The sequence below is a fragment of the Scyliorhinus canicula genome, unplaced genomic scaffold (genome assembly GCF_902713615.1).
Source record: "Scyliorhinus canicula unplaced genomic scaffold, sScyCan1.1, whole genome shotgun sequence".
Taxonomy (NCBI): Eukaryota; Metazoa; Chordata; class Chondrichthyes; order Carcharhiniformes; family Scyliorhinidae; genus Scyliorhinus; species Scyliorhinus canicula.
Window position 1 is genome coordinate 1,091,375 of NW_024056013.1, and position 24,043 is coordinate 1,115,417.

General features: G+C 45.3%; 2 protein-coding genes and 1 long non-coding RNA gene across 3 annotated transcripts in view; 2 read left to right on the forward strand and 1 right to left on the reverse strand.

The window, feature by feature from the left end:
* Positions 1–1,257: 1,257 nt before the first annotated feature.
* LOC119961544 (zinc finger protein 850-like) overlaps positions 1,258–24,043 on the forward strand; it is a 73,157-nt gene continuing 50,371 nt past the window's right edge. The window contains exons 1-2 of the mRNA XM_038788869.1: positions 1,258–2,550; positions 11,406–11,411. Of these exons, the coding sequence (XP_038644797.1) occupies positions 1,874–2,550; positions 11,406–11,411 (683 nt within the window). The 5' untranslated portion in view covers positions 1,258–1,873. The remainder of the gene's footprint in view (positions 2,551–11,405; positions 11,412–24,043) is intronic.
* LOC119961556 (gastrula zinc finger protein XlCGF8.2DB-like) lies at positions 13,357–15,934 on the reverse strand. The gene is made up of 2 exons (XM_038788886.1): positions 15,858–15,934; positions 13,357–14,655 (listed from the first exon to the last, which is right to left on the reverse strand). The coding sequence occupies exon 2, from the start codon at positions 14,359–14,361 to the stop codon at positions 13,600–13,602; it is 762 nt and encodes a 253-aa protein (XP_038644814.1). The 5' UTR covers positions 14,362–14,655; positions 15,858–15,934; the 3' UTR covers positions 13,357–13,599.
* LOC119961560 lies at positions 16,598–22,687 on the forward strand. The gene is made up of 2 exons (XR_005459680.1): positions 16,598–16,627; positions 22,217–22,687. It is a non-coding gene; the product is annotated as an uncharacterized LOC119961560 (long non-coding RNA).

The window sequence follows — 24,043 nt, forward strand, 5'->3', positions numbered from 1 at the left end:
GAAATGACCTCAGAGGCACTGGAACCAGACTATGTTTATTATACCAGACTCCAATCAGCCCAGGACCTGCAGTGGCAACATACACCAGAATTGGAATAAAAGGCAGGTTATTGTTTAATAAAGTGGGCGGCATGGTGGCCTAGTGCTTAGCACTGCTGCCTCACGGTGCCAGGGTTTGATCCTGGTCCCGGGTCACTGTCCATGTGGAGTTTGCACCTTCTCCGTGTGTTTGCGTGGGTCTCACCCCCACAACCCAAAGATGTGCAGGGTAGGTGGATTGACCACACTAAATTTCCCCTTAATTGGAAAAAATTAATTGGGTACTCTAAATTCATTTCTTTAAAATGTCTGATGATAACAGTGACAGTGTAACACACACCAGAAGTGGATTATATTATGTTGTCAACAAACCATGACGATCTGATTATTATATGAAAACCAAATGTAGTTCCGGTTCTCCAGATACTGACTGTGGCCGCTCTCACCATTTGAAACTGTCACAATGCCCGGGTGATTGACAGCGGCTTCGGACCAATAGGATCAGGTGGGGCGGGACTGGAGGACCGACCGGGAGCGGCTGGTCCTCCAACCAATCGGAGTGAAAGAGAGGCAGGGCCTGCTGTGATTGAAGCATGCGCAGTGTGCGTAATGGCGACGGAGAGCGGTTGCTTGTTTACATGTGTAGCAAGTAAGCGGTGGTGAACCATATGTAGCGAGCGAGAGATCGCGGGGAAGGGCGGAAACGCTGCGTAAGCACCTTGGAAAAAAGTTAGCCGGACCCAGATTGTACCGAGCGGGGCTGCAGCTCCTCATTTTCGGCCTGAATTAATGGCCGCCATCTTTAGTGGAAACAGTGTGCACCATGGCGCATGCGTGGCCGCCATCTTTGTCGGGGCGATGTTTCAATGAGTGGGAGGGGCTTGTTCCCCATTGTTCAGAATGGAGACAACTTGTCCATCAAACTGGATTAGTCTTTGAGTCCCAATGTCTGAATGATGGGGCGGTGGATTGATGGAAAGAAAGGGAAAAATACATCCTGCTCTCCTGATTCCAATACCTCATGGTCTCAAGATCTGTGGTTCTGTCCACCCATGGCAGAAACTCAAGACTCTGAGTAGATGTCATCCTCAAATTGAGGGACTGCTGATGACGACAAGGGGCAAAGTACAGCAGGGAGCATGATCGGTCATTTAGATGAGGGAGCAGGAGAAGAAACGTTGGGATTTTCTATCCCAGATTGACAATCATAGAATCACAGTGCACAAGGAGGCCATTCGGCCCCTCAAGTCTGCACAATCCTCAGACAGTTTCTGAGGAGATAGACGGATTGAATGGTTAGGAAGTGGAATTTGTAGCAGGGAGCGAAGACAGTAGCTTAAGTCTTCCCAAGATTAAAATGAGGGAACTTTCTAACCCAGAGATGGAGAGATTTTTCAGGGAATCAAAGGATTTGAGGAGGAGGACGGGAAGTTGGAGATTAAACCAAGATCAGCCATGATCATCGTGAATGTTGAAGCAGCTCAATGGGGCTTATGGTTTACTCCTGCTCCTATTTCATATGTTCGTATAGAGGCCAGAATCCTGTGTAGGGATGTAGGAATCCAGACCGGATGGTAGGTTCCCTTCCCTGAGGACATTACTGAAACAGTTGGTTTTTCGTGACAACCCAGCAGTTTCCATGGTCACTTTCTCCCAGTGCCGGCCCCACAAATGACCAGATTCTTTCAGCTCAACCTGTGTTTTTTGGGTTCTCTCTCACTCCCTATTTTTCTGTTTTAAATCAATTTCACAGGATGTTAGAAGGGGAGGATTTGCAGTTAGAAAACTGAAAACAGACATCACATCAGGATCTGAATATCATCGGATTTTTAACATGCAAGAAACTAGCAATGCTGGCAGTGCGGAGAAATGTGGGGACTGTGAGCAGGGATTCAGATCCCTGTCTGAGCTGGAAGCCCATCAGCCCAATCACACTGGAGAGAGACTGTTCACCTGCCCAGAGTGTGGGAAGGGATTTACCTGGTCATCCAACCTGCTGAGACACCAGCGAGTTCATAGTGGGGAGACACCATTCACCTGCCCAGAGTGTGGGAAGGGATTCACTCGATCATCAGGGCTGCAACAACACCAGCGAGTTCACACTGGGGAGAGGCCATTCACCTGCTCCAAGTGTGGAAAGGGATTTACTGATTCTTCCACTCTGTTGAAACACCAGCAGGTTCACACGGACGAGAGACCTTTTAAATGTGTAGACTGTGAGAGGTGCTATAAAAGTTCCCTCAACCTAATGCGTCATCAGCGAGCTCACACTGATGAGAGACCGTTCAGGTGCTCGGACTGTGGAACTGGGTTCAGGCAGTCATCTGAACTCATTGTACACCAGCGAATTCACACTGGGGAGAGGCCGTTCACCTGCCCTGAATGTGGTAAGGGATTCACTCAATCATCAGGACTGCTACAACACCGGCGAGTTCACACCGGGGAGAGGCCATTCACCTGCTCCAAATGTGGAAAGGGATTCAGCGATTCATCCACCCTGCTGAAACACCAGCAGGTTCACACTGAAGCGCGACCATTTCAATGCACTGACTGTGAGAAGTGCTATAAAAGTTCTGTGGACCTGATGCGCCATCAGCTTGTTCATACTGATGAGAGACCATTCAGGTGCTCTCACTGTGGGACAGGGTTCAGGCAATCATCTCAACTGACTGTACATCAGCGAATTCACACTAGAGAGAGGCCATTCATCTGCGCCAAGTGTGGGAAGGGATTCACTCAGTCATCCACTCTGCAAAGACACCAGCAAGTTCACACTGGGGAGAGACCGTTCCCCTGCTTCGTGTGTGGGAAGAGATTCACTCGGATGTCCATCCTGACAAGTCACCAGCGTGTTTGCAAATAATTAGTGATCATATTTACTGTTAATCACACCCAGGAATGAACCTTGTTCATAAATGTCGATTTCTACTGATGTTTTATCAAGAAAATTTGTCAGAAGAATCTAAGAAATTGAACTATTTTCTATGTGTAATATCATGTTTTGTAACTGGTGAAGTGTGAGAGTGGTCCTGACAGTGGGAGAAAGAGTACCTGTGTGAATTTAAACTGTGAGTTTGATGTGTTAATGAGCCCAGCTCGACTTCAAACCAGATATTTACCGAAAAAATCTAGTTAGGTTGGGTAGAGAACAGAAACAGATGTGAATGGGTGTTGCGATTCAAAAGATGCAAGGTGTGAAAGAAAGGTGTCATGAATGAAGTATGGATAAAGTAAATTCAATTTTTAAAATTATGAATTTAAAGTAAAGAGATTATGTTAATCAATTCTGGGAGAGATTAGTTCGAAATAAATTGGATAAAACGATGGAGAGATCAAAGGGAAAGAACGTAGTTAAGGGGGTGAAGATACTGTTTAAATCTCAGCCCAGAATGCTGGGTGAAGGAAGCCAGATTTGAAAAGCCAGTTAACTGCTGGTTAACCTCAGGAGCAAATTGGAGTAAAGGCACAGTTTGGGATAAGGTTTCTGCATTTTATAGCATTGCTGGACAGATTGGGGAAGGTTAGCTCTGAGGTAGTTAAATTAAGATTGTTTGGAACTGTTTAAAGTATTGGGATGTGTGAAGCCATTGTCTTATTTTAAGTGTACTTCTATTTCATTTTATTTATTTTCCGATTCCATCATGAACATTTACTTTGCTAAGAAACCATCACAAATAGTCGGGGACATCATTTCTGGAGTCCACAACCTCTCCTTCTCCCATACAAATTGCAAAGACAAACTGTGGGGACAAATGTCTCAAATTTCCTTTCTGGCAGTGCCCTTAACAGTAAATATACTCCAGCTCAGTTATAGGGGTTAATATTCCAGGTAAAAGTCAAATAAATCAGTATTGTGTGAAACAATGTGCGTCAAGTATTTAAAAAATTTTCTAACAAAAGTTCTTCCTTTTGAAATGTTCTTCGCCCTCCCCCCGTTTCATCCATCCTCACCTCTGACAACAAGTGTGTGGAGTTCATGGGGTTCCTTTGTCACTGACATTGAGGCAATCTGATCAGCTACCTCCGCTGCTTCCCTCCCTTCCACTAACCCACCAGACCAAACTGCGTCAAAAGTTCCTCCTCGTCTGAGCCCTGAACTCGGATCTTTCTCCAGTTTCTCTCCTATCTTCTATCTCCCTCTGAACTTATATTGTCCATCAGACCCAACTTCTGTTCCCTTGACTCCATTCTCACAAAACAGTTGACCATCCAACTTCTCTGCGTTAGTTGATATGTTTACAGTTCTACATTTGGTTCTGCCCTCTCACTTTAATGCAACCCATCCTAAACAGAACACTTGACCCCACCATCTTTACAAATTTCCAAGACATCTCCAATCTCCCTTTCCTCTCCAAAGTCCTTTTACTTGGTGTTCTATCCCCAGCCCCTCCCAGACCCCAGTAGGTGACATCATCCAAAAGCACTGTGTTAGTTTTCACATGGACACTGACAACACCCAGCTCTACCTCACCCCCATCCCTCTCCATTCCTCCACTGTTACTAAATTATCAAACTGATTGTCCCACATCCAGTACTGGATGGGCAGAAACTTCCTCCAATTAAAATTGGGAAGACCAAAGTCATTATCTTCAGTCACCACCACAAATTCCCTTTCCTTTTTAAAAAATAAATTTAGAGTACCCAATTATTTTTTTTCCAATTATGGGGCAATTAAGCGTGGCCAATCCACCTAACCTGCACATATTTGGGTTGTGGGGATTAAACCCATGCAGACATGGGGACAATGTATAAACTCCACACGGACAGTGACCCAGGACCGGGATGCAAATTCCCTTTGCTAACTCCCGAGTCCATCCCTCTCCCTGGGAACTGTCTGAGGCTGAACCACACTCTGCACAATCTCCGGGTCAGATTTGACCCCAAGATGAGTTCTGACCCCATATCCACACCATCACTAATACCAGATATTTCAATCTCCATAATCTCACCTGTCTCCACCCCCCCCCCCCAACCCCAGCTCATCTGCTGATGAAACCTCATCCATGCCCCTGTTACCTTTAGACTTGATGACTCCTCTAATAATAATCTTTATTATTGTCACAGTAGGCTTACATTAACACTGCAATGAGGTTGTTGTGAAAACCCCCTAGTTGCCACACTCCAGCGCCTGTTCAGGTACAGGGGGAGAATTCAGAATGTCCAATTCACCCAACGAGCATGTCTTTCGGGACTTGTGGGAGGAAAGCGGAGCACTGTTCTAGATTCTCCTTGGCTGTGACCTCTGTTTGTCTCTGGCATTGTTCTAGATTCTCCTTGGCTGTGACCTCTGTTTAATCTTATTGACTTCTCACAACTGATTTCTACACTGGAGCTGGTTTGCCTAATTTCTTAATTACACATCGTAGTAAGATACTAAAACTAGGGGAGCACGGTGCTGCAGTGGGTTAGCCCTGTTGCCTCATGGTGCCAAGGTCCCAGGTTCGATCCCGACCCTGGGTCACTGACCGTGTGGAGTTTGCACATTCGCCCCGTGTCTCACTCCCACAAACTAAAGATGTGCAGGGCAGATGAATGTGTCGTGCTAAATTGCCTCTTAATTGGAACAAAAAGAATTGGGTACTTTAAATTTAAAAAAATTTGAAGGCTTCAGATTCCTGCGGTAATTTCCAACAGGGGCTCCCTTCATACGTTCTCAGTGATGCAGTGTTAATGTAAGCCGACTTGTCACACTAATATTGATTATTATTATTACCCATCCAGACAAGTGGAGAGTATTCCATTACACTCCTGATTTGTGTCTTGCAGATGGTGCACAGGCTTCAGGGAGTCAGGAGGTGAGTTACTCGCCTTTGATCTGCTCTTGTAGCCACAGTATTTATGGCTAGTCCAGTTTGGTTTCTGGTCAATGGCAACCCCTAGGATGTTGCCAGTGAGGGATTTAGTGATAGTAATGCTATTAAATGTCAAGGTTAGATCCTCTCTTGTTGGTGATGATCATAGTCTGGCACTTGTGAGAGACGAATGTTATTTACCACTTCTCAGTACAAGCTGCATTTGGCCATGGACTGCTTCAGTGACTGAGGAGTTGCAAATGGTGAACATTGTGCAGTCATCAGAGAGCATCCCCAATTCTGACCTTATCATGGGAGTACGGTCATTGATGAAGCATCAGCTGAAACTAGTTTGGCCTAGGACACTGTTTGAGCATGTCTGGGATTCATTCTTCAGTCAATTTCACGAAACATTTCTTCATGAGTTATTTTACATTTGACAAATCACATCTGCACATTCACACCGATATCCTCACGTGAGGCTGCAAGGGCTCCATCCAATGCAGACAATTTTATAGACTTTCAGGTGATCTCATATTAAAACGTATGTTTGTCGTATACATAAACAATTTGGAGGAAAATGTAGCCGGTCTGATTAGTAAGTTTGCGGATGACACCAAGGTTGGCGGAGTGGCAGATCATGTTGAGGATCGTCAGAAAATCCACCAGGACATAGATAGGGTGAAGACTTGGGCAGAGAAATAGCAAATGGAGTTTAACCCGGTCAAATGTGAGATAATGCATAGAGGGCAAATGTACTGTAAATGACAAAACTCTTAGGAATAAAGAAAGTCAGAGAGATCTGGGCGTGTAGGTCCACAGATCTTTGAAGGTGGCAACACAAGTGGGCAAGTTAGTCAAGAAAATATACGGAATGCTGACCTTCATTGGATGGGGCATCGAGTATAAAAACTGGCAAGTCATGCTCTAGTTAGCACTTGGAATATTGTGCACAATTCTGGTCGCCACACTACCAGAAGGATGTGGAGACTTTGGAGAGGGTGCATAGGAGGTTTACCAGGATGCTGCCTGGTCTGGAGGGTGTTAGCCATGTGAAGAGGCTGAATAGACACGGACTTTCATTAGAAAGACGGAGGTTGAGGGATGACCTGATCGAGGTCTACAAGATTACGAGGGGCATGGATCGAGTGGATGGACAGGCACTCTTTCTCAGTGTGGAGGGGTCAGCCACCAGGGGGCATAGGTTTAAGGTCCGTGGGGCAAAGTTTAGAGGACATGTGCGAGGCAGGTTTCTTGTGCAGTGGGTGGTGAGTGCCTAGAACGCATTGCAAGAAGAGGTGTGGAGGCAGATACATTAGCGGCGTTCAAAAGACATCATGACAAACACATGGATAGGATGGGTATAGAGCAGGGGTGGGCAAACTACGGCCCGCGGGCCGCATGCGGCCCGCCAAAGGTATTTCTGCGGCCCACCAAGTCATTAAAAAAAAAAAAAAAAAAAAAATTGTTTTAAAAAAATTTTTTTTTTTTTTTTTTTTAAATTTTTTTTTAAAGGTTAATGGGTGGGGGGGCTGTTGGGTTACTTACTGGTATAGGGTGGATACGTTGACTTGAGTAGGGTGATCATTGCTTGGCACAACGTCGAGGGCCGAAAGGCCTTTTCTGTGCTGTACTGTTCTATGTTCTATATGAGGCGCCCAGAATCATAACCGGGTGAAGTAATTATTTTACTTAATATACTATGCGGCCCTTTGTGAATTGTGAATTTCTGAATGCGGCCCTTGCACGCAAAAGTTTGCCCACCCCTGGTATAGAGGAATATGGCACAAGGAAGTGCTGAGGGATTTGGCCAAATTTGGTATGACCGGTACAGGCTTGGAGGGCCGAAGGGCCTGATCCTGTGCTGTATTGTTCTTTGTTCTAATTTCAACCAAGCAATCCACCAGTGTTTGTAAATAGTTTACTCAATTGTTTTAGTTTGAACAAGACTTTCAACGATTAGGAAGGACAGGAATTTCAGATGGTAAATTGAAATAAATTTATTTAAAATAAAGATACATATCAATACAGAATGAAAAGGGTAAACTGATGGATACAGAATGAAAAGGGGAAACTGATCGATACAGAAGGAAAAGGGGAAACTGATCGATACAGAAGGAAACGGGTAAACTGATTGATACAGAAGGGGAAACTGATCGAAACAAAAGGAACCGGGTAAACTGATCGATACAGAAGGAAACGGGTAAACTGATCGATACGGAAGGAAAAGGGGAAACTGATCGATACAGAAGGAAAAGGGTAAACTGATTGATTCAGAAGGAAAAGGGTAAACTGATTGATACAGAAGGAAAAGGGGAAACTGATTGATACAGAAGGAAAAGGGGAAACTGATTGATACAGAAGGAAAAGGGAAAACTGATCGAAACAAAAGGAACCGGGTAAACTGATCGATACAGAAGGAAACGGGTAAACTGATCGATACGAGGGCAACACGGTGGCCTAGTGGTTAGCACAGCTGCCTCACGGCGCTGAGGTCCCAGGTTCGATCCCGGCTCTGGGTCACTGTCCGTGTGGAGTTTGCACATTCTCCCCATGTCTGCGTGGGTTTCGCCCCCACAACCCAAAAATGTGCAAAGTAGGTGGATTGGCCATGCTAAATTGCCCTTAATTGGAAAAAATAATTGGGTAATCTAAATTAAAAAAAAAAAACTGATCAATACGGAAGGAAAAGGGTAAACTGATCGAAACAGGAGGAAAAGGGTAAACTGATCGATACGGGAAGGAAAAGGGTAAACTGATCGATACAGAAGGAAAAGGGGAAACTGATCGATACGGAAGGAAAAGGGGAAACTGATCGATACAGAAGGAAAAGGGTAAACTGATCGATACAGAAGGAAAAGGGTAAACTGATCGATCCGGAAGGAAAAGGGTAAACTGATCGATACAGAAGGAAAAGGGGAAACTGATCGATACAGAAGGAAAAGGGTAAACTGATCGATCCGGAAGGAAAAGGGTAAACTGATCGATACAGAAGGAAAAGGGGAAACTGATCGATACAGAAGGAAAAGGGGAAACTGATCGATCTGGAAGGAAAAGGGGAAACTGATCGATATAAACAGACTTTTTCCATTTATCTTGGCTGATCAGGCTGTATAAACATAATCCCTCTTGTACCACTTCTTGACAACAATTATTTTTAAAATATAAATTTAGAGTACCCAATTCAATTTTTTTCCAATTAAGGGCCAATTTAGCGTGGCCAATCCACCTACCACGCACCTCTCTGGGTTGTGGGAGCGAAACGCATGCAAACGGGAGAGAAGGTGCAAACTTTACACGGACAGTGACCCAGAGCCGGGATCGAACCAAGGACCTCAGCGCCGTGAGGCTGCAATGTTAACCACTGCGCCAACATGCTGCCCTTTTGACAATTCTGATGGGAATCTTGCTTTGGGGATTCCAGTACTTGGCTGACAACAGACCTTCTCCTCGGGTTTTAAATCCTTAAGTAGCTCCTCCCTCAGTTTGAATCAACTGGTTAGAACTCAATGGTTGGTCAATTTCATTACTGAATCATTTTAATTGTTTTTTAACCATTTGGGTAAATGTCTCAGATCGAGATACAATGGGACTGTTTAATGTGTCCCTCCTATCTGATCCTGCACAAGTCTTCAATTCATTGTGTGACCTTCCATCTCAAAAAGGTTACCAAGAGCATGAAACCTCACTGCTAACCATCTTATCAAATCATACATTTCTTCTTACAGAAGCTGGAGTACAGAATTTAAAACAGGCTGACATTAGTTTCAGGTATAACCCAGTCTTTTAACACATACTACAAACTGATTATTAAATCTTCAATTAAAATCAATTGATGATCACTATTTGTTTCTGATTGGTGAGTAATGAATACACTTCATTGATTAATACAATTGGTTAATAGCTGGATACAAAATGCCCCATTCAGGTAAATATTAGTCTCAAAATGGCTTCCTCGATCTTGTTCGCTTATAAAATGGAACTTGTCTGAAAATAAATAATTTCTACTGAAATGTACTACCTTGTCCCACTTCTAGGTGTCTGTAAAGACTATTGTTCACCCCCCTGCATGATTCAATGGGTTAATGTATTCAAGAGAACAACCAAAGATGTGAGAACGGAAATAATTGTGAGTTAATGATGAGGGGTTATTGTTCAGTGGTTACATTCCCATCTCTGAGCCAGGAGGATGTGGGTTCAACTTCAGCTCCAGAAACCCAACCATAAAGCACAGCTGGTATTCCGATGTTGTACTGAGGGAATACTGCACTGAACTGAGGGAATACTGCACTGTACTGAGGGAATACTGCACCGTACTGAGGGAATGCAGCACCGTACTGAGGGAATGCAGCACCGTACTGAGGGAATACTGCACCGTACTGAGGGAGTACTGCACTGTACTGAGGGAATACTGCACTGTACTGAGGGAATACTGTACTGAGGGCAATACAGCACTACTGAGGGAATAAAGCGCTGTACTGAGGGAATACAGCACTGTACTAAGGGAGTACAGCAGTGTACTGAGGGAGTACAGCAGTGTACTGAGGGAATACTGCACAGTACTTAGGGGCAGCAGGGTAGCATGGTGGTTAGCATAAATGCTTCACAGCTCCAGGGTCCCAGGTTCGATTCCCGGCTGGGTCACTGTCTGTGTGGAGTCTGCACGTCCTCTCCCTGTGTGCGTGGGTTTCCTCCGGGTGCTCCGGTTTCCTCCCACAGTCCAAAGATGTGCGGGTTAGGTGGATTGGCCATGCTAAATTGCCCGTAGTGTCCTAATAAAAAAGTAAGGTTAAGGGGGGGGGTTGTTGGGTTACGGGTATAGGGTGGATACATGGGTTGAGTAGGGTGATCATGGCTCGGCACAACATTGAGGGCCGAAGGGCCTGTTCTGTGCTGTACTGTTCTATGTTCTATGAATACAGCTGTTCTTGAAAATACAGAAAAATGTGTCATTTGAAACATGGAAGTCTGGCAATATCTGGTTTGAGAGGGTACAGGGAAAGATCCCACAAAAGTTTCATAGCAGCTTCAAAGAGCAGGGTTGTAAAATGCAGATTCTTGCTCACAAGCAGGCTAATCAAACACAGTCTCATGTGGTAAGCTAAAACAATGGCTCACACCTTCATGGAATGTAACTATCTCAGGAAGCATCTGAAAAAGCATGGATGAGAGTTTCAATTGCATTAAGTGACGAATGTTTAAAACAGGCAAGTCTTTCAAGTCATAACCAAGTTAAATTTTAGCATGCAGCTAAAAGCAAAATTTCACACCTTAATTGAAATAAACTCTCTTAGTAAACAGCCGGAAAGGATGGAAGATACTCAGTCAAATTTGGTGTCAATTTTAAAGTGTAAAATTCTATGAACATCAAACAATTAAAAGAAAATTGGAGACGACCTGTCTACGAGAAACATCATGTAAGTCAAAATCAAAGGCAAAGTTATGAGCTGGGGACAATTGGAAAATTAAACGATTTGAAATCACAGAATTAAAAGTAACACCTATTGAAACCAAAGCATTGTTTAATCAGATCTGAGAGGAGACGATATGCCCAAAATGAATAATTAGTTGTAGTAAGATGTTTACATCAAAGATACTTTTAAACTATCAAAGTGAAACAAGCCCATTTACAATAAAGTCGTTAAAACTTAATAACTCTCAGAAAGAGAATATAAACCCAGGGAGCAGAAGCAGAACAGCAACAGACAGCACCAGCAACAGGAGAGAAGGGGAGGAGAACTCAGAGAGAGAGAGAGAGAGAGAGAGCTCGGTCATGGGAAAGACAAGGCAAGCAGCCGAGTTTAAACAGCTATACATCTAAGGAAGGCTAGAATTTAAACAGGAGTCAGAGTCAGCTTAGAGATAGCTAGCAGAGCCAGCTCTCACAGCTCGGTGCATGGGAAGAACAGGACACAGCAACCGAGTTCACCAGCGAATACAACTCAAGAAGACCAGATTTTAAGAAGATCGATTGCCAAGGTGGGCCTGAAGCAGCCAGAAGCAAGATCTTTTTTCCTTTCTGTAAAGAAAGTGTTTGCAGCTTTTAAAAGAAAAAATATAATAATAAAAATAACTTAACCTGAAAAAGTGGTTATTAGCTTACTTCACTTCCTTAATAACGCAGGACCCAGGACATCGATGCTATTAAGGGGTAAGTAGGTAAAATTCTTCGGTGAAGGTATGGGTTATACCGGGGGATAACTTGAAAAGATAGTTTGACCTGAATGGCACCCACAGAAGCCTGCACTGGAGTCAGGGAGTGAGAATCCCTGTTCACCATTTAGAATATCAACCTTTTTTTGGTATAGGGGGAATTCTAAGAATAGTGGTGAGTTTTAACTTCAAGCGCTGTACTGAGGGAGTACTGCACTGTATTGAGGGGGTACTGCAGTGTACTGAGGGATTACTGCACTGTACTGAGTGAATACTGCACCGTACTGAGGGAGTACTGCATTGTACTGAGGGAATACTGCACTGTACTGAGGGAATACTGTACTGAGGGCAATACAGCACTACTGAGGGAATAAAGCGCTGTACTGAGGGAATACAGCACAGTACTGAGGGAATACAGCAGTGTACTGAGGGAGTACAGCAGTGTACTGAGGGAGTACAGCACTGTACTGAGGGAATACTGCACTGTACTGAGGGAATCCAGCACTGCACTGATGGAATGCAGCACTGCACTGAGGGAATACAGCACTGTACTGAGGGAATACTGCACTGTACTGAGAGAATGCAGCACCGTACTGAGGGAATGCAGCACCGTACTGAGGGAATGCAGCACTGCACTGATGGAATGCAGCACCGTACTGAGGGAATACAGCACGGTACTGAGGGGATGCAGCACCGTACTGATGGAATGCAGCACCGTACTGAGGGAATACAGTACTGAGGGAATACAGCACTGTACTGAGGGAATACAGCACTGTACTGAGGGAATACAGCACTGTACTGAGGGAATACAGCGCTGTACTGAGGGAATACTGCACTGTACTGAGGGAATGCAGCACTGTACTGAGGGAATACTGCACTGTACTGAGAGAATACAGCACTGTACTGAGAGAATACAGCACTGTACTGAGGGAATACTGCACCGTCTTTCAGAGGAAACCTTTCAATCTCACCTCATCTGCTCTTGCAGCTGGACATAAAGGTTCTGCTGTTGATAGTTTGAAGGAGGAAGTTCTCTCGTGTGAACTGCTCACTATAAAGCCCTCGGTGATGAACACTGAACAGATAATCTGGTCATAATCACAGTTCTGTTTTGAACTCACTTTCTTGCTTCACAGATGCTGCCTGACCTGCTGAGTATTTCCAGCATCTTATTTGTGTTTGTTGGAGCCTGTTGTACACAATCTGGCTGCTGCATTTCCTACATTACAACAGTGACTACAATTCAAAAGAACCTCATTGTCTGTAAAGCACTTAGGGACATCCTGAAGTTGTGAGAGGCGCTATATAAATACAAGTCTTCCATTAACAAAAGAGAAAAGACCCAACAATGGAACAGTCGGTAACAGGAAAATACTCCAAACACTGTGTTTAATGCAATTCATGTCCATTCTATTAATCCCTTTCAATGGGTTGGTGTTTAACATCAATGGAAATAAATCTCAGCTGTCAGAATGAACATGGCTCATACCTGGGTGTAGAAATCCAATCCCTGTAATAACATGTGAACTCTCTGGTTTGCCAGTCGAGCAATTGGATAAGCCAAGCGAGCGGATGTCTGGAGTGAATCCTCCATCACATGGCTGATGAACGGCTTCTACCCAGAATGGATTCGCTGGTGTTTCGTCAAATCGCTTCTGCTTTTAAAGCTCTTCTCACAGTCAGAACATTGAAATGGTCTTTCATCTGTGTGAACAAGTTTATGTGACCGAAGCTGCGATTTTGCAGTGAATCCCTTCCCACACTCAGCACAGGTAAAGGGTTTCTCCCCAGTGTGAACTCGCTGGTGATCCCGAAGACTAGATGCACGGGTATAACTCTTCCCACACTTCCCGCAAGTAAAGGGTTTCTCCCCAGTGTGAACTCGCTGGTGATCAAAAAGATTATATGAATTAGTGAAACTCTCCCCACACTCAGTGCAGGTGAATGCCTTCTCTTCAGTGTGAATACGTTGGTGTCTAAGAAGGAATGTTGATCTAATAAATCCCTTCCCACACACGGAGCAGACGAACGGCCTCTCACCAGTGTGGACAAGCTTGTGATGAGCAAGATGGGAAGAACAAGTGAATCTCTTCCCGCACTCAGAGCAGTGGAATGGTCTCTCCCCAGTGTGAACCCGTAGATGTTCGGTGAGGTTGGATGAAGACCGGAATCTTTTCCCACACTGGGAGCAAATGAACGGTTTTTCACCAGTGTGAACTCGCTGGTGTGACACCAGTCCAAATGAATCAGCAAATCCATTACCACACACACAGCAAATGAATGGTTTCTCCCCAGTGTGTCTACGTTGATGAATTTCCAGCGCTGATGGGATTCGGAATCCCTTCCCACAGTCCCCACATTTCCACCGTTTCACCATGGTGTCACCAGGTTAGACAATCAGTTGATCCTTGTCTACACGCAGAACACATATACGTTTTCTCCCCACTGTAAATGGTGCGATATTTTCTCAGGCTGGGTAATTGGTTAACGTTCTTTCCACAGTCAGTTCATTTGAACACTCACTCGGATGCGTGTCTCGGTGCTTTTCCAGTCACAATGATGTTTCAGATCCTTTCCGATGGAAAGAACAGACAAATATTTCTCCTTCCACATTCAAAGACTGGTGATATTCAACTCGTGTGAATGTGTTGAATCCTCTCCTTTCAATCCTCTGTAAAAGGAGTTGACTGTGTCAGTATTACTGTCAGTCCAGGATAAAAATTCAGAACAAATAATTCTAATTTTCATCTCTTGGTTCCCCAAATATGTTGCCCAATCAAAGTAAAAGAAGGCAAAATCCCAACAAAAACAAGGAACAGTTTTTACCTAAACCAGAATGTTGTTTTCAGTGTCTCAAAAGCACTCTACACCCTGATTTAACAACAGTTGTGGAAGATATCAAGTGAATTGGTGATCATGATCCAGCTCCAGGGCCACCTGAACATGGACAAGACCACAGAGAGGGTTCAGCAGCCAGAGGAAGCCCTACATTCTCCCCATTGGGCTCACCCATCTGGATCTACAAATTGATGTTTTAATCAAATCCAGGAACAGACCATCTACTCCGACCAGCCCAGACCCATATGTGCAGCAAAGCTAGGAATGTGGAGGTAAAGTAGCACTACACATTTCGGAGCAGCCCCTTCCAGTAACTATACAGGGACTGAAACCTCCCCATTAGCATCCCCACAGTGCAGGAAGCCATTCGGCACATCATGTCTACACTAACTCTCTAAAATAGCATCCTGCCAAGGCCCACTCCTCACCCTATCCCCATAACCCCACCAAACCTGCACATTGTTGCACTGTGGGAGGAAAGTGGAGGAAACCCACACAGACACGGGGAGAAAGTGCAATCTTCCCAGTGTGAACTCGCTGGTGTGCCAGCAGGAGTCACCTGATGAAGGAGCTATGCTCCGAAAGGCAGTGATTCCAAATGTTGGACTTTAACCTGGTGTTGTAAAACTTCTTACAATCTACACAAAGACAGTCATCCAAGCTCGGATTTGACCCTGGATGCTTGTTAGCGGTGCTAATCACGGTGCCAATAAACCGCTTGAAAAACCTGTCGCTCAGTTGAAAACCTGAAGTTCATTTAATATCCCCAGGCACTAGGACCCGATTGGGAACAGGAACCCTGAAAGTCCCACTCATTCCTTCTTACGTCACCCAGAAGCCAGCGCATGCGCTCTTCTCCTAACTGAACCATCATGGTGGATGTTCACCCGGGGCTGATCCCAGGCACAGGGCCCGGAGCCACACACTCTCCATCGCAGGGTCTTATTTAGGGTTTGCGAGCTTCACTCGGGAGTTGAGAAACTTTCCCCGTCCAGAGCTGGCTCCATCACTCCCCCTGGGATTCCATATCCTTACCAGTTTACTGCAGCCCATCTGCTGCACCACTTCCGGCTCTCTCCGACTCGGAATAGCAAGAACTACCCAGAATGCCCCGCGGCTGGCTGGCCCTGGACCATGCGCACACAGTGCCTGGGCAATGAGCGAGTTGGATAGAGCGGTTTCTGAACCGCGGGGGATTATGGGCGCTATTGCTATCATTCATCAGCTGCATTTCATCAGAGTTCATACCGCAGATCATACCTCAGCCTGGAATTCTGGTCCTTTCTTTCCACAGATGTCCAGCATTTGCTATTTATATTTTGATATTCTAACGTCTGTAGTGTTTTTGCTTTTCAAATTTTCATTTATACGATGTTGACGTCGCTGGTTCGGCCAGTATTTTTTTTCTTTTATAAATTTAGAGTACCCAATTTTTTTTTCCAATTAAGGGGCAATTTAGCGTGGCCAATCCAACTACCCTGCACACCTTTAGGTTGTGGGGGTGAAACCCACGCAGACACGGGGAGAATGTGCAAACTCCACACAGATCGTGACCCAAGGCCGGGATTCGAACCTGGGTCCTATGCGCCGTAGGCAGCAATGCTAACCACTGTGCCACGTGCCGCCTGCTGGGCCAGTGTTTATTTCCTATCCATAATTGCCCTTCAGCAGGTGGTGGTGAGCTGCCTTGCTGAACTGCTGCAGTCCATGTGGTGTAGGTACAGCCACAGTGCTATTGGGCAGAGAGTTCCAGGATTTTGACCCCATGAAGTGAAGGAACAGTGATATATTTCCAATTCAGGATGGTGAGTGGCTTGGAGGGGAACTTCCAGGCGGTGGGATTTCCATTTGTATGTTGCCGTTATCCTTTGTGAATGTGGGTTTGGAAAGTGCTGCATATTTCTGCAATGCATCTTGTAGATGGTACACACTGCTGCCACTGTCCTGGAGGGAGTGGATGTTCATGGAGTATGCTGCGCACGTGAAGGAGACACATCCTGAGTGAGACACAGCCAGAGTGGGAATTGGAACGTGGTAATTTGGTGCAGAGTGGGAGAAGGTGCTTTTTCCCTACCATTTTGTTTTCTTTTTTCTAGCTTGTAACTGTTCATCTGCAGGGAGAGAACCAGAGAACATGCTGGGAAAGTAAATGATTTTTACTTTTTCAAATTGTGGGGGGGGGGGGGGGGGGGGCTGAAGTGACATCACAGTAAAGCTGTGACCTGATTGGCTGATTGGGAATCTGTTGAATTGGAAAATAAAAATTATATTGCAAACCAAATCTCATTGATTAGCGAGATAGTGGAGTAACTAAACTTGAGGGCAGAGGTCAGTATTTAGCATTTAATTTTACAGTAAAATCTAACGTCAGGGCCATATAGTTAATTGTAACTCAATCTAAGTGCTCCAACTGTGAGATGTGGCAGATATGTTATGCTTCCAGCATTCCGGTTGACTACAACTGCAGCAAGTGTAACCAATGGCAACTCCTCACAGGCCACGTGGTTCGGTTGGTGCAGCAATTGGATGCACTTCAGAGCATGCAGGTGGCGGAAAGCATCATAGATAGGAGTTATAGAGATGTGGTCACACCCAAGGTGCAGGCAGAGAGATGGGTGACCACCAGAAGGGGCAGGCAGTCAGTGCTGGAATCGCCTGTGGTTGTCCACCTCTCGAACAGGTATACCCCTTTGGATACTGTTGGGGGGAATAGCCTATCAGGGGAAAACAGCAGCAGCCAGAGCAGTGGCACCACGGCTGGCTCTGATGCGGGAGGGCCAAAGAGCAGAAGGGCAATAGTCATAGGGGACTCTATAGCCAGGGGCACAGATAGGTGCTTCTGTGGATGTGAAAGACACTCCAGGATGGTATGTTGCCTCCCTGGTGTCAGAGTCCAGGATGTCTCAGAACGGGTAGCAGGCATCCTGAAGAGGGAGGGCAAACAGGCAGAGGTTGTGGTACATATTGGTACTAATGATGTAGGCAGGAAGGCGGATGAGGTCCTGCAGCAGGAGTTCAGGGAGTGAGGCAGAAAGTTAATAGACATGACCTCTAGGGTTGTAATCTCGGGATTACTCCCTGTGCCATATGCCAGTGAGGCTAGAAATAGGAAGATAGAACTGCTAAAGACGTGACTAAACAGCTGGTGTAGGAGGGAGGGTTTCAGTTATCTGGACCACTGGCAACTCTTCCAGGGCAGGTGTGACCTGTATAAGAAGGACGGGTTGCATCAAAGCTGAAGAGGCATAAATATCCTGGCCGGGAGTTTTGCTAGTGTCACACGGGAATGTTTAAACTATTATGGCAGGGGGGTGGGTACCGGAGCAATACGTCAGAAGGTGAAAAAAGTGAGGGAGAATGAGTGATTAGGGCCAGTGTGGCTCTGAGGAAGAGCAGACAGGGAGATGTTGCAGAAAACAGCGGGAACATAGAACATAGAACATAGAACAGTACAGCACAGAACAGGCCCTTCGGCCCTCAATGTTGTGCCGAGCCATGATCACCCTACTCAAACCCACGTATCCACACTATACCCGTAGCCCAACAACCCCCCCCCCCCCTTAACCTTACTTTTATTAGGACACTACGGGCAATTTAGCATGGCCAATCCACCTAAGCCGCACATCTTTGGACTGTGGGAGGAAACCGGAGCACCCGGAGGAAACCCACGCACACAGGGGGAGGACGTGCAGACTCCACACAGACAGTGACCCAGCCGGGAATCGAACCTGGGACCCTGGAGCTGTGAAGCATTTATGCTAACCACCATGCTACCCTGCTGCCTGAACCTATATTGGGGCGGATATTTGAGGGTAAATCAACATCTGACATGTGGGAGGCTTTCAACTGAAAGTTGAAACGGTGGCCTGAAGTGCATATGTTTTAATGCAAGAAGTATAACAGGTAAAGCAGATGAACTTGGGGCTTGGATTAGTACTTGGAACTATGATGTTGTTGCCATTACAGAGACCTGGTTGAGGGAAGGACAGGATTGGCAGCTAAACTTTCCAGGATTTAGATGTTTCAGGCGGGATAGAGGGGGATGTAAAAGGGGTGATGGAGTTGCTACTGGTTAGGGAGAATATCACAGCTATACTGCAGGAGGACACCTCAGAGGGCAGCGAGACTATATTGGTAGCGATCAGGAATAAGAAGTGTGCACTCACAATGTTGGGGGGTGACTACAGGCCACCTAACAGCCAGCAGGAGAAACAGGAGCAGATAGGTAGATATATTTTGGAAAGGGGTAAAAGCAACAGGGTTGTTGTGATGGGAGACTTTAACTTCCCCAATATTGACTGGAACTTCCAGTGCTAGGGGCTTGGAAGGGGTAGAGTTTGTTAGGAGCTTCCAGGAGGGCTTCTTAAAACAAAATGTAGATAGTCCAACTCGGGAAGGGACTGTACTAGACCTAGTATTGGGGAATGAGCCCTGCCAGGTGGTAGAAGTTTCAGTAGGGGAGCATTTTGGGAACAGTGACCACAATTCAGTAAGTTTTAAAGTGCTGGTGGACAAGGATAAGAGTGGTCCTAGGGTGAATCTGCTAAATTGGGGGACGGCTAATTATAACAATATTAGGCAGGAACTGAATAACCTATATTGGGGCGGATATTTGAGGGTAAATCAACATCTGACATGTGGGAGGCTTTCAACTGAAAGTTGAAAGCAATTCAGGACCGGCATGTTCCTGTGCAGAAGAAGGATAAATACGGCAAATTTCGGGAACCTTTGATAACGAAAGATGTTGTAGGCCTTGTCAAAAAGAAAAAGGAGGCATTTGTCAGGGCTAGAAGGCTGGGAACAGACGAAGCCTGTGTGTAATATAAGGAAAGTCGGAAGGAACTTAAGGAGTCAGGAGGGCTAAAAGGGGTTACGAAAAGTCATTGCCAAATAGGATTAAGGAAAATCCAAAGGCTTTTTACACGTACATAAAAAGAAAGAGGGTAGCCAGGGAAAGGGTTGGCCCACTGAAGAACAGGGGAGGGAATCTATGTGTTGAGCCTGAGGAAATGGGCGAGGTACTAAATGAATACTTTGCATCAGTATTCACCAAACAGAAGGAATTGGTGGATGTTGAGTCTGGAGAAGGGTGTGTAGATATCCTGGGTCACATTGAGATCCAAAAAGACGAGGTGTTGGGTGTCTTGAAAAATATTCAAGTAGGTAAGTCCCCAGGCCCTAATGGGATCTACCCCAGAATACTGAAGGAGGCAAGAGAGTAAATTGCTGAAGCCTTGACAGACATCTTTGGATCCTCACTGTCTTCAGGTGATGTCCCGGAGGACTGGAGAATAGCCAATGTTGTTCTTTTGTTTAAGAAGGGTAGCAAGGATAATCCAGGGAACTACAGGCTGGTGAGCCTTGCGTCAGTGGTAGGGAAATTACTGGAGAGAATTCTTTGAGACAGGATCTACTCCCATTTGGAAGCAAATGGATGTATTAGCAAGAGGCAGTGCAGTTTTGTGAAGGGGAGGTCATATGTCTCACTAACTTGATAGCGTTTTTTGAGGTCACAAAGATGATTGATGCAGGTTGGGCAGATGATGTTGTCTATATAGAGTTCAGTAAGGCCTTTGACAAGGTCCCTCATGGCAGTCTGGTACAAAAGGTGAAGTCACACGGGATCAGAGGTGAGCTGGCAAGATTTGATACAGAACTGACTAGGTCATAGAAGACAGAGAGTAGCAAAGGAAGGGTGCTTTTCTGATTGGAGGGCTGTGACTAGTGGTGTTCCACAGGGATCAGTGCTGGGATCTTTGCTGTTCGTAGTACATATAAATGATTTGGAGGAAAATGTAACTGATCTGATTAGTAAGTTTGCAGACGACACAAAGGTTGGTGAAATGAAAATTGCTTATTGTCACAAGTAGGCTTCAATGAAGTTACTGTGAAAAGCCCCTAGTTTCCACATTCCAGCGCATGTTCGGGGAGGCTTGTCCGGGAATTGAACCAGCCCCATTTTGGTGAATTGTGGATAGCGATGAGGACTGTCCGAGGATACAGCAGGATTTAGATTGTTTGGAGATTTGGCAGATGGAGTTTAATCTGGACAAATGTGAGGTAATGCATTTTGGAACGTCTAATGTTGGTAGGGAATATATAGTGAATGGTAGAACCCTCAAGAGTATTGACAGTCAGAGAGATCTAGGTGTACAGGTCCACAGGTCACTGAAAGGGGCAACACAGGTGGAGAAGGTAGTCAAGAAGGCATACTCCATTCTTGCCTTATTGGCTGGGGCATTGAGTATAAAAATTGGCAAGTCATGTTGCAACTGTATAGAACCTTAGTTAGGTCACACTTGGAGTATAGTGTTAAAATTTGGTGATGTCCTGGAGGACTGGAGAATAGCCAATGTTGTTCCTTTGTTTAAGAAGGAACAGGGGAGGTAATGGAAGCAGGGACGATAGTGACGTTTAAGGGTCATCTTGACAAATACATGAATAGGATGGGAATAGAGGGATACGGATCCCGGAAGAGTGGGGATCCAAAGATTTCTGTCAAGGCTTCAGCAATTTCCTCTCTTGTCTCCATCAGTATTCTGGTGTAGATCCCATCAGGCCCTTGGTACTTACCTACCTTAATATTTTTCAAATTACCAGAAGGATGTGGAGGCTTTAGAGAGGGTGCAGAGATTTATCATGATGTTGCCTGTTATGGAGGGCATTAGCTTTGAGGAGAGGTTGAATAAACTCGGTTTGTTCTCACTGGAATGACGGAGGTTGAGGGGTGACCTGATAGAGGTCTACAAAATTATGAGGGGCATAGACAGGGTGGATAGTCAGAAACTTTTTCCGAGGGTAGAGCGGTCAATTACTAGGGGGCATAGGTTTAAGGTGCGAGGGGCAAGGTTTAGAGGATATGTATGAGGCAAGATTTTTACACAGAGGGTAGTGGGTGCCTGTAACTCACTGCCGGAGGAGGTGGTGGAAGCAGGGATGATAGTGACGTTTAAGAGGCATCTTGACAAATACATGAAAAGGATGGGAATAGAGCAATACGGACCCCGGAAGAGTAGAAGATTTTAGTTTAGACGGGCAGCATGGTCGGCACCGGCTTGGAGGGCTGAAGGGCCTGTTCCTGTGCTGTACTTTTATTGTTCTTTGGATTGGGTGCCAAGCAAATGGGCTGCTTCGTCCTGGATAGTGTTAAGCTTCTTGAGTGTTGTTGGAGCTGCACTCATCCAGGCAAGTGGAGAGTATTCCATTACACTCCTGACTTGTGTTTTGAAGATGTTGGACAGACTTTGGGGAGCCAGCAGGAAGGTTACTTGCCACAGGATTCCTAGCTTCTGACCTGCTCTTGTAGCCATGCTATTTATATGGCTAGTCAAATTCCGGTTCTGGTCAATGGTAGCCCCCAAGATGTTGATAGTATTTAATATGTTTTATTACAGATGTTGCTCACAGAACCGAGTCCAGAAACACAGACCAATTAAAGGCTGTTTAAAGTCAGCAAAACTATTTCTGTTGAGACTTTTTACTTCTACAATATTTTTATTGTTCATTATTGGGACATGGACATCGCTGGCATTGCCAACTCACCAAGCCTCTTCTGAAAGTACCTTCCAAACCCCCTAACATACAAGGATATGGACAGCATGAGCATGGGAACATTACAACCTGCAAATACCCTTCTAAGCCACACACCATTCTGACTTGCTGTGCTTTCACTGTCTCTGGGCTAAAGTGCTCGAATTCCTTCCCAAACATCACTATGGGTACACCAACAGTACTGAGACTGCAGCGATTAATGAAGGAAGGTCACCCCCAACTTTGGAAGGACAATTCGGGATGGACAACAAATGCCGGTTTTGTCAACAATGCTTACATTCCGTGAAAGAATGAAAACAATCTATGGAAAATCAGCAGTTTCCCCTTGACGGTGATGTTTTGTCAATTGCTGCAATCTGTGCGGTGAAGGTGCTGTCACAGTGGTATGAGGTAACAAGTGACAGGATTACCACCCGGTAACAATGAATTAATGCCGATGTAAGTCCAAGTCAGGTTGGTTTGAGATTGGAAGGGGAATTTGAAGCTGATGGTATTCCTGTGTATTTTGAGCTGATGAATGTTGTGGCTGGGGCAGGTTCTCTGAAAGTTCTTGTCTAGTTCTAGATCTTTCAAGTCCTTATCATTCACTTCCTCCCTTCGCACCTGTCGCCCTTCTCCGATGGGCTACATTGTTGTGTAGGTCTCGACCATTTGGCAGGTTCCTTTCCCTGAAGGACATTAGTGAACCAGTTCGGTTTTTATGACAATGCAGCAGTTTACATGGTCTAACAGTCACTCGATTCATCACAGCCTGAACCATCAGCTTTTGTATATAACATCAAAAAGCATTGTTCACAATGGGGAGAATATGTTTATGTGTTCTGTGTGTGGACGATACTTCAGCCAATCATCAAATGGCGGCATGGTAGCACAGTGGTTAGTACTGTTGCTTCACAGCACCAGGGTCCCAGGTTCAATTCCCGGCTTAGGTCACTGACTGTGCAGAGTCTGCACGTTCTCCCCATGTCTGCATGGGTTTCCTCCGGGTGCTCCGGATTCCTCCCACAAGTCCCGAAAGACGTGCTGGTAAGGTAATTTGGACATTCTGAATTCTCCCTCTGTGTACCCGAACAGGCGCCCGAGTGTGGTGACTCGGGGCTTTTCACAGTAACTCAATTGCAGTGTTAATGTAAGCCTACTTGTGACAATAATTGGAATGAACTCCAATTGGCTTTATTGGTTGGCCAATTGGAGTATGAGCTCCCTCAATTATAGCTCACTGAGGGGGCACATATAAGCACCTGTGAAGGCTTTGTGAGCCAGTCTTAAGTTGACTGGACTGCTCGCAGCACTGTTTGTAGCTGCTCCTGTAATATCGTTATTGTAAATAAATATTGGTGTGGTGACGGAAGTCCTGCCTCCTGTGGATCACTACAATAATGAAGATTATAAAGTAGACGTGGAGCTGATGCTTCCTCTTGTGGGGCATTTTAAACTGTGCTGTACTGTTCTATGTTCTATGAGAGGTCATAATCTTAGAACAAGAGGTGGAAAATTTAAAACAGATTTGAGGAGAAACTACTTCTCCCAAAGGGTTGTGAATCTGTGGAATTCACTACCCCGGAGTGCGGTGGATGAAGGGACAGTGAGTAAATTCAAGGAGGAGTGAGACAGATTTTTGATTGGTAATTGGTTGAAGGCTTATGGAGAACGGTGGATTTGAGCCGAGG